Source organism: Calidris pugnax, unplaced genomic scaffold, assembly GCF_001431845.1.
Source record: "Calidris pugnax isolate Ruff unplaced genomic scaffold, ASM143184v1 scaffold77, whole genome shotgun sequence".
In the NCBI taxonomy this organism is placed as follows: Eukaryota; Metazoa; Chordata; class Aves; order Charadriiformes; family Scolopacidae; genus Calidris; species Calidris pugnax.
In genome coordinates, this window is record NW_015090788.1 from 149,570 (window position 1) to 159,593 (window position 10,024).

At 53.5% G+C, this 10,024-nt stretch overlaps 2 protein-coding genes across 2 annotated transcripts in view; both read right to left on the minus strand.

Moving 5' to 3' along the window:
- LOC106902770 (zinc finger protein ubi-d4) overlaps positions 1 to 10,018 on the minus strand; it is a 58,870-nt gene extending 48,852 nt beyond the window's left edge. The window contains exons 1-4 of the mRNA XM_014966559.1: positions 9,981 to 10,018; positions 4,840 to 5,000; positions 4,637 to 4,744; positions 4,271 to 4,434 (exon numbers count right to left, since the gene is read on the minus strand). Of these exons, the coding sequence (XP_014822045.1) occupies positions 4,271 to 4,434; positions 4,637 to 4,744; positions 4,840 to 5,000; positions 9,981 to 10,012 (465 nt within the window). The 5' untranslated portion in view covers positions 10,013 to 10,018. The remainder of the gene's footprint in view (positions 1 to 4,270; positions 4,435 to 4,636; positions 4,745 to 4,839; positions 5,001 to 9,980) is intronic.
- LOC106902776 (zinc finger protein ubi-d4-like) lies at positions 25 to 1,608 on the minus strand. The gene is made up of 4 exons (XM_014966564.1): positions 1,461 to 1,608; positions 1,258 to 1,365; positions 892 to 1,055; positions 25 to 392 (listed from the first exon to the last, which is right to left on the minus strand). Exons 1-4 carry the CDS (start codon positions 1,591 to 1,593, stop codon positions 330 to 332), a joined length of 468 nt encoding a protein of 155 aa, XP_014822050.1. The 5' UTR covers positions 1,594 to 1,608; the 3' UTR covers positions 25 to 329.
- Positions 10,019 to 10,024: the final 6 nt, after the last annotated feature.

Genomic DNA, 10,024 nt, shown 5'->3' on the forward strand with positions numbered 1-10,024 from the left:
GGGGAACACGATGGTGGGGGAAAAATCATAAAATACATGGAGAAAAACACCCCTTCCCTGGAATTAAACACTCCCCAGGAGCCAACAGCAACGGGAAGAGGCCAAACCATCAGCAGAGCAGCCTGAATTCCCCAGCAGCAGAGAGACGGCGTCGACTCGCAACTTTCCAGAACTAATTACTGTGATTTCTAACGACCCTGGATTATTCTATCGACGCAAAAAAGAAACCAGACACTTGTAACCTCCCTAAAACCTCCCTCGGCTTTTTCTTCTTCCCCGTGTCTTCATTTCAAAAACTTCACTCTGTTTTTTCTTCCAGGGTTTTTTCTTCACAGGGAGGAGACAGCGCTTTGAAGAACCGGCTGAACATCCTTCCTACTCCCGGGCGACAGCTAAAAAATCTCTATTTAAAATAAATTTGCTATAAAGAAAGGGGGGGGGGGGAAAAGCTTTGGAATAAAAGGAATCTGGCTTGACAAGATGTCTCGGAGCTTGTCTCTAGTCAGGGAGTCAAAAAGCAGCGAGGAAAGGATGAAAAAAACATCCAGAAACTCTCTCTCCCTAAATTGTGGGGCCAGAAACTCCCCTCCCCCTGAATTTTTGGAGCCAAAACCTCCCCTCTCCCTAAATTTTTGGGGCGGGAAACTCTCTTCTCCTGAATCAAGGGAGTTTCTAATGGGATGGTGAGGAAGGGAACATCCACCTGTCTACACAACATCGCCACAAAGGCGGCAGCATCATCTCTGCCCCCCAAAATCCATCCCAAACCCAGAAAAAGCAGAGGGAAAGAGGAAAGGGGTGGAAAATCAGAGCGGCGTGGCCGAAATAGCTGTGTTTTACCCCGAAACTCCCACTCCCACCGCCGAGGGGAAGGCCCTGTCCCTGCTGTACCTTCCGCGCGCGGCTGTTGGTGACGGGGAACTCGCCCAGGCTGTCGTCGTCGATGCGGGGATCGGGGAGGGCCCGTTTCTCCAACGGGTCGGTCCTCAAAAGGGCTTCCAGGCTGCTGCCGTCCTGAGAGATCAGCCCTTCCTTCTTCAGGGTCTGATCCGTGTCTGCAGGAGCCAGTGGGGGGAAAAAGGAGAAAAATCAGTGGGGGAAGAGGGAGATGCAGCAAGATCCCGTCTCACGCAGCGCGGCGGGGTCAGAAAAAGGGATTCACCGCCCCTCAATCATCATCCGGTGATATTTGGGCACGATTTTGCCCAAAAAGTCACCCCTAACTGGGCGCAGAAAGCAGCAGTGGGAAGGATTTACCTGGTTTGATAGAAGGGAAAGAAAGTCTGGGGTCCTCTGGAGGATGAGCACGGCGTTTCTTCCGCCAGCGGCGCGCGGGGTAGGAGTAAAGCTGCCCGGCGGCTAAACCTTTTATTCAAAAAACCAAAAAAACAACCCAAAATTATCCGAGGTGATGACACACACAGAGTCCTTGTCCCCAAGCTGGCTTTTTCCCACCTTACCTGGCCCTCGGTGACGTTTCTCCATCCAGATGTAGCAGTTGCTTTGGGCAACCCCAGTCTGGGAGTCGAGGAAAGGGAGGCGGACGCTCCTCTCGGCGCAGAGCCGGGCGTTGTAGTTGTGACACTGCTCCATGGCATCCCGGTAGTACTGTTCCCCGAGGCTGTTGGGGGAAGAAGAGAGGGTTCAAAGTTCACCCCCAAATCCCAAAATCCAACCCTCAGCCCACAGCAGGGTCAACCAGAGCAGGTCGGACATAAAAAACGTGTCCAGGTGGGTTTGGAATCTCTCCAGAGAAGGAGACTCCATCATCTCCCTCAACGTAAAGAAGTTCCTCCTCATGTTGAGATGGAAGTTCCCATCTTCCAGTTTGTGCCCGTTGCCCTTTTTCCCCCTAACTGGGCACCACTGGGAAGAGTCTGGCCCCATCCTCTTGCCCCCCACCCTTTAGATATTAATAAAGGGTTGATAAGATCCCTCCTCAGTCTGCTCTTCTCCAGGCTGAACAGCCCCAGGTCCCTCAGTCTTTCCTCAGCAGAGAGATGTTCCAGTCCCTCATCATCCTCGCAGCCTCCACTGGACTCTCTCCAGTACTTCCCCGTCCTTCTGGAACTGGGGAGCCCAGAACTGGTCCCAGTTCTCCAGATGTGGCCTCACCAGGGCAGAGCAGAGGGGGATGACCTCCCTTGACCTGCTGGCCATGCTCTTCTTGATGCCCCCCAGGAGATTGTTGGCCTTCTTGGCCACAAGGGCACATTGCTGGCTCATGGGCAACTAGTTGTCCACCAGGACCCCCAGGTCCCTCTCTCAGAGCTGCTTTCCAACCCCCAACTTGTACTGGTCCATGGGGTTGTTCCTCCCCAGGTGCAGGACCCTCCACTTGCCCTTGTTGAACTTCATGAGGTTCCCTCAAGGCCCAACTCTAGAGCCTGTCCAGATCTGGCTGGATTGTGGCCCAACCTTCTGCTGTCTCACCCACTCCTCCCAGTTTGGGGTCACCAGCAAATGTGCTGCAGGTATTGCTGTCCCCTCAGACAGGTCACAGATGAATATATTGACCAAGATGGGACCCAGTACCGACCCCTGGGGAACACCAGGAGCCACAGGCCTCCACGTCGCTGGTCACAAGCCCTTGAGCTCCACCATCCAGCTGTTCTCCATCCACCCCGCTGTCCTCTCGCCCAACCCACCCTTCCCAAACTGGTCTAGGAGGACGTTATGGGAGATGGTGTCAAAACCCTTGCTGTAAATCGAGGTAGACAACGTCCCCTGCCCTCCTCTCGTCCCCCCAGCCTGGTGGCTTCCCAGTAAGAACCCCACCGTGCTTCATCCCGGACCTCTCCTCACAGGAAGCACAGCCCAAAATATCTCCTTTGCGAAGCGAAGACACAACTCCACGTGATATCAGCAGAGGACAGAGATGTCCCCTCGGCCAGCAGAAGCACAGAGACCACGGGGATGGCCACGACAGGCGATTAGTGCCTTCCTCGCTGCCGGCAGACAAACCGTGGCATCGTTAAGAGATCCCCTTGGCATTTTTCATGCCCCCAGAGCCTTCTGTGAGAAGCCCACGTGTTATTAATGGATTCCAGCACCTCTCTGGTTTCCTTAAATGCATTAATTGCACCCCATCCTCTTTTCTAAGAGCACGACCCCTTCGTGCCGCATCCCTACCCTCCTCTTTCAACCCGAGAGCGTCAGGGCTGTGGCTGTAATTAAGGTAATTAGTACGGTGAGACCTCCCCACCGCGCGTGGCAGGGAGAGGGGAAGAGCTGAGAGTCTGTTCGGCTGCTGGAGATGGGGTTTTTCCCCCCTCCCAGGTGTCAGGAGAGGAGATAAACCCTTTGTTTATATCAATATATATTGATCTTGGCACTTTAATACCGGCTGGAACGACTGCGCAGAGCCCGGGGGGGGGGGGGGGAACACGATGGTGGGGGAAAAATCATAAAATACATGGAGAAAAACACCCCTTCCCTGGAATTAAACACTCCCCAGGAGCCAACAGCAACGGGAAGAGGCCAAACCATCAGCAGAGCAGCCTGAATTCCCCAGCAGCAGAGAGACGGCGTCGACTCGCAACTTTCCAGAACTAATTACTGTGATTTCTAACGACCCTGGATTATTCTATCGACGCAAAAAAGAAACCAGACACTTGTAACCTCCCTAAAACCTCCCTCGGCTTTTTCTTCTTCCCCGTGTCTTCATTTCAAAAACTTCACTCTGTTTTTTCTTCCAGGGTTTTTTCTTCACAGGGAGGAGACAGCGCTTTGAAGAACCGGCTGAACATCCTTCCTACTCCCGGGCGACAGCTAAAAAATCTCTATTTAAAATAAATTTGCTATAAAGAAAGGGGGGGGGGGGAAAAGCTTTGGAATAAAAGGAATCTGGCTTGACAAGATGTCTCGGAGCTTGTCTCTAGTCAGGGAGTCAAAAAGCAGCGAGGAAAGGATGAAAAAAACATCCAGAAACTCTCTCTCCCTAAATTGTGGGGCCAGAAACTCCCCTCCCCCTGAATTTTTGGAGCCAAAACCTCCCCTCTCCCTAAATTTTTGGGGCGGGAAACTCTCTTCTCCTGAATCAAGGGAGTTTCTAATGGGATGGTGAGGAAGGGAACATCCACCTGTCTACACAACATCGCCACAAAGGCGGCAGCATCATCTCTGCCCCCCAAAATCCATCCCAAACCCAGAAAAAGCAGAGGGAAAGAGGAAAGGGGTGGAAAATCAGAGCGGCGTGGCCGAAATAGCTGTGTTTTACCCCGAAACTCCCACTCCCACCGCCGAGGGGAAGGCCCTGTCCCTGCTGTACCTTCCGCGCGCGGCTGTTGGTGACGGGGAACTCGCCCAGGCTGTCGTCGTCGATGCGGGGATCGGGGAGGGCCCGTTTCTCCAACGGGTCGGTCCTCAAAAGGGCTTCCAGGCTGCTGCCGTCCTGAGAGATCAGCCCTTCCTTCTTCAGGGTCTGATCCGTGTCTGCAGGAGCCAGTGGGGGGAAAAAGGAGAAAAATCAGTGGGGGAAGAGGGAGATGCAGCAAGATCCCGTCTCACGCAGCGCGGCGGGGTCAGAAAAAGGGATTCACCGCCCCTCAATCATCATCCGGTGATATTTGGGCACGATTTTGCCCAAAAAGTCACCCCTAACTGGGCGCAGAAAGCAGCAGTGGGAAGGATTTACCTGGTTTGATAGAAGGGAAAGAAAGTCTGGGGTCCTCTGGAGGATGAGCACGGCGTTTCTTCCGCCAGCGGCGCGCGGGGTAGGAGTAAAGCTGCCCGGCGGCTAAACCTTTTATTCAAAAAACCAAAAAAACAACCCAAAATTATCCGAGGTGATGACACACACAGAGTCCTTGTCCCCAAGCTGGCTTTTTCCCACCTTACCTGGCCCTCGGTGACGTTTCTCCATCCAGATGTAGCAGTTGCTTTGGGCAACCCCAGTCTGGGAGTCGAGGAAAGGGAGGCGGACGCTCCTCTCGGCGCAGAGCCGGGCGTTGTAGTTGTGACACTGCTCCATGGCATCCCGGTAGTACTGTTCCCCGAGGCTGTTGGGGGAAGAAGAGAGGGTTCAAAGTTCACCCCCAAATCCCAAAATCCAACCCTCAGCCCACAGCAGGGTCAACCAGAGCAGGTCGGACATAAAAAACGTGTCCAGGTGGGTTTGGAATCTCTCCAGAGAAGGAGACTCCATCATCTCCCTCAACGTAAAGAAGTTCCTCCTCATGTTGAGATGGAAGTTCCCATCTTCCAGTTTGTGCCCGTTGCCCTTTTTCCCCCTAACTGGGCACCACTGGGAAGAGTCTGGCCCCATCCTCTTGCCCCCCACCCTTTAGATATTAATAAAGGGTTGATAAGATCCCTCCTCAGTCTGCTCTTCTCCAGGCTGAACAGCCCCAGGTCCCTCAGTCTTTCCTCAGCAGAGAGATGTTCCAGTCCCTCATCATCCTCGCAGCCTCCACTGGACTCTCTCCAGTACTTCCCCGTCCTTCTGGAACTGGGGAGCCCAGAACTGGTCCCAGTTCTCCAGATGTGGCCTCACCAGGGCAGAGCAGAGGGGGATGACCTCCCTTGACCTGCTGGCCATGCTCTTCTTGATGCCCCCCAGGAGATTGTTGGCCTTCTTGGCCACAAGGGCACATTGCTGGCTCATGGGCAACTAGTTGTCCACCAGGACCCCCAGGTCCCTCTCTCAGAGCTGCTTTCCAACCCCCAACTTGTACTGGTCCATGGGGTTGTTCCTCCCCAGGTGCAGGACCCTCCACTTGCCCTTGTTGAACTTCATGAGGTTCCCTCAAGGCCCAACTCTAGAGCCTGTCCAGATCTGGCTGGATTGTGGCCCAACCTTCTGCTGTCTCACCCACTCCTCCCAGTTTGGGGTCACCAGCAAATGTGCTGCAGGTATTGCTGTCCCCTCAGACAGGTCACAGATGAATATATTGACCAAGATGGGACCCAGTACCGACCCCTGGGGAACACCAGGAGCCACAGGCCTCCACGTCGCTGGTCACAAGCCCTTGAGCTCCACCATCCAGCTGTTCTCCATCCACCCCGCTGTCCTCTCGCCCAACCCACCCTTCCCAAACTGGTCTAGGAGGACGTTATGGGAGATGGTGTCAAAACCCTTGCTGTAAATCGAGGTAGACAACGTCCCCTGCCCTCCTCTCGTCCCCCCAGCCTGGTGGCTTCCCAGTAAGAACCCCACCGTGCTTCATCCCGGACCTCTCCTCACAGGAAGCACAGCCCAAAATATCTCCTTTGCGAAGCGAAGACACAACTCCACGTGATATCAGCAGAGGACAGAGATGTCCCCTCGGCCAGCAGAAGCACAGAGACCACGGGGATGGCCACGACAGGCGATTAGTGCCTTCCTCGCTGCCGGCAGACAAACCGTGGCATCGTTAAGAGATCCCCTTGGCATTTTTCATGCCCCCAGAGCCTTCTGTGAGAAGCCCACGTGTTATTAATGGATTCCAGCACCTCTCTGGTTTCCTTAAATGCATTAATTGCACCCCATCCTCTTTTCTAAGAGCACGACCCCTTCGTGCCGCATCCCTACCCTCCTCTTTCAACCCGAGAGCGTCAGGGCTGTGGCTGTAATTAAGGTAATTAGTACGGTGAGACCTCCCCACCGCGCGTGGCAGGGAGAGGGGAAGAGCTGAGAGTCTGTTCGGCTGCTGGAGATGGGGTTTTTCCCCCCTCCCAGGTGTCAGGAGAGGAGATAAACCCTTTGTTTATATCAATATATATTGATCTTGGCACTTTAATACCGGCTGGAACGACTGCGCAGAGCCCAAGGAGCCCCGTAATCATCCACGCTCCAGGGATGGCTAATTTAGGTGAGTGAATAACGAGCTGGAAGACTCGTGTGTGTGAAATATCTTGCCCAATGGAGGAAAAGGAGACGGGACAAAAATCACTTTGTTGCAGAGTTTTTACTCCCAGCGCAAGTAAGTTGTGTGTGTGTGGGGGGGGAACCCAAAAGGTAGAGAGGGAATAACTGAAAATAAGAAGATATTGGTAAATATTAAATGTTGGTTTCCTTACACAGCCCTGTAACGGAGAAGTGAGGTTTGTGTCACTGCCCTTGGTGTGACAGCAGAGATTTCAGGAGGGCCAACGGTGGCCCAGGAGTAATTAAGAGCAATAAGAAAGGTCCCAAATTGCCTTTTTCTTCCTGCTGACTGCAGAGGGAGCCCAAATTCCAGGCTCAGGCGACTGTCGCGATCCCGGAGTTTGGGGATGCAAATCCCTCCTGGAGCTTTATAATTTCCTCCTAAATCACTTCATCGCTCCCTAATCGCTCAATTTGTGCCCCAATAACCAAGACTGAGGAGCCCTAAATATTCCTTGTAACGTCCAGGTGAAGCCCCGCCGACAGGAAGATCGCACAGAGGAAGAAAAATTGGCGTTTATGGGAATACAAACCCCAAAAAGAGTTTGGTTTCCAACTTATTTCTCTCCCACTGGCTTGATTGCAGAGTTTGGAGGGGTGGAAAGAGGCAATCAGCCCCAAAATAACTGTTTTAACTGCAAATTAATGGAGGGTTCCTGGGCTGGGTGAGAAATGCACCAGGATTTGGCTTCGACACCAAGAAAGTGACATGAAACGGGTTTTCAGGTGCTCCCCTGAATGCGGAGAGGATGGAGAGGGAGCAAAGGGAAACACTCCGAGTGGAGATCATCTCCCCAGCTCCCACGTACAACCCCAAAATCTTCCCTTCCATCCCCAAAACCAAGGGGTGCTTCGAGGGGCGGACGCTCGCTGATCCCCAAGGCACAAACCAACCTGGAGAAAGCTCCGCCGAGGAGCAGCACCGCTCAAAATCAGCGCCGGATGCGGAAAAAAAAAGAGCTAATGAAGCCTCCAGGAAGGACTAATGTGTTTTAAACAGCTCTAACGAACCCGATTATTGCTCCCTGTGGACTCAGAGCAGCTCAGAGCCTTCTCCGGCTGCTGAGCGAGTCCTAAGTGCCCTCAAGAGCAGCTTCCAGTAAAGGACATCGCGTCAGTGGATCGCTGTGGCAATAACCGGGTGGTTTTATGTGGTTTAGCACCATCAGTAAGAAATCGTGGCACGGAAACGGCTGGAAAATAAAAATTATGCGACCTCCTCCATCCCCAAAACTGCCAGGAAAAGGCAGGGCAGGCTTCGTGCCCAGGGAAGCAAGATGTACCCGTGCGGGAAGCAGGACAATTTAAACCTAAAAAGTCCTTGGAAAAAGACTGTCCTGTCCCAGCCACTGCTTTGTTGTTTGGAGAAAATTAAAGCAGGAGGGATTTGGAAGAGCAAACTCTTTGCCAACAGTACCCAGAGATACAAGAATGGCCCAGGGAATGGCTTTAAAAGGTAAGAAAACAAAATCCCACCACGTTTTTCTCCATCATCCTCAATAGCAAGCTGGGACCGAAAAAATCCAGCCTCAAACCCCAACGGCAGCTTCTAAAATAAATAAAGTACATTTGAGTGACAAAGGCGGGTGAAGACATGGTTTCAGGTGCTTCACTGAAAACTGCAGATCCTCAGGGGTACCAGTAAAGCCACGTCGTTGAGAAGCATCAGCTTCTTGATTCGGGGCAAAAAAAGAGTCCAAAAAAGGTGTTTTGTGACTCTCAGTTTGTGCTTCTCCCCAAAACAGCCCAATAAAGGGGTCCCAAAAATGCAGCAGCCGCCTCTGCCCGTGCCCTTGGCTGCCAGGAGTTTTGGCTAATGCATTTGCAGGTGAAAATCAGCCCTCACCTCTCTTAACAAACTCCTGCTCATCAGAGGAGAACCCAACGCCCCTTAACGAACCCTCATCTCATTAGAGAGGACCCAAGGGGTGCAAATCGCACCCCGTTTTGCACCAACACCCCACCAAGAAGGAAGGGTTCAGAGGAAACTGCAGCAGGGATGCAACGGTGCCGGGGTCGAGGCGCTGCCAGATAAAGGGAGACACCAAAAAAAAAACCCCAGATGATGCCAAAAAAACCCCAAAACCAGACCCTGGAAATGCCAAAAAGTCACCAGGAGATGCAAAAAAAAAAGGTCCCCAAACACCTCCAAGTTCACAAATCCCACCCAGGGAGGATGGGCCACCCTTATAGGGCTATATAGGGGACCTCCTGCACCCCCCTTGCTATAGCAGGGTGGATAACGGGGGGCTATATACCTCTCCAAGGGTATATATGCCCCCGGGGCTCTATAGGGCCATATGAGGAGGGGAACCTCCATCCCAAGGGCTCTATAGTTTTCCCTCTCACAAGGACATATTGAGGAGACCTCCCCCACTTCCAGGGCTCTGTGGGACACAGACCTATAGCACCGTAAAGCAGGGACCTCCCTTCCCCCACAAGGACATATGGGAACACCTATGGGGCCATATGGGGGGGGAGGAGGAGGGGGGGTTGCCTCATTTGGAGGCCCACCCAGACAGGGTGAATCTAGGGGAACATCCATAGCCAGGGCTCTATAAAGCCCCCCTCACTGGGGGGGGGAGGGCACCCCTGGGCTCTATAAGGCCCTTCTGAGGACCCTATAGGGGGAAATTCCCACTTCAAAGAGCCTTATGGGGGTGAGCACACCCCCATATGGGGGATCTGTAAGACCCCACCTCAGAGGGAAGAAGATGGACGTACAGAGGTGGCCAGGGATGGCCTAGAGGGGACATTCCCCCCCTCCCTGGCCCTCTATAGGACACTCTCCCGGGGCCATACATACCCTTTGGGCTCTATAGGCCTCTTTCTCAAGGCGATTCCACCCCCAGGGCTCTATAGGCCCTCTTATAACGCCATATGAGGGGGGGTCTCCCCTCACGGAACGAAGAGATTCTACAACAACCCCCCCCACACACACAAGCGCCTCAGCAAAGTTCACCCCGAACAATGAGCGCGCCCCCTTCCCCTCCTCGCCCCCGGCCCATTCGATCTCCCCCACAACACGACGGGCCTAAAGGGGGGAACCCCACGCCATTAAATCCCCCCCCCTCCCGAAATCGAGTGTGTTTTGTGGGGAAGGGAAAGGGGGAAGGGAAGGGGAAACACTCACAGCTTCACCACATTCTGTACCACCGCCGCCATCTTGCCTCCGCC

Coding starts and splice junctions, on each gene's coding strand:
- LOC106902776 (XM_014966564.1), bottom strand. CDS start 1,593: ATGGAGCAGTGTCACAACTACAACGCCCGGCTCTGCGCCGAGAGGAGC. Junction 1,366..1,460: donor GAAACGTCACCGAGGGCCAG/GTAAGGTGGGAA, acceptor TTTGAATAAAAG/GTTTAGCCGCCGGGCAGCTT. Junction 393..891: donor CCAACAGCCGCGCGCGGAAG/GTACAGCAGGGA, acceptor GAGATTTTTTAG/CTGTCGCCCGGGAGTAGGAA.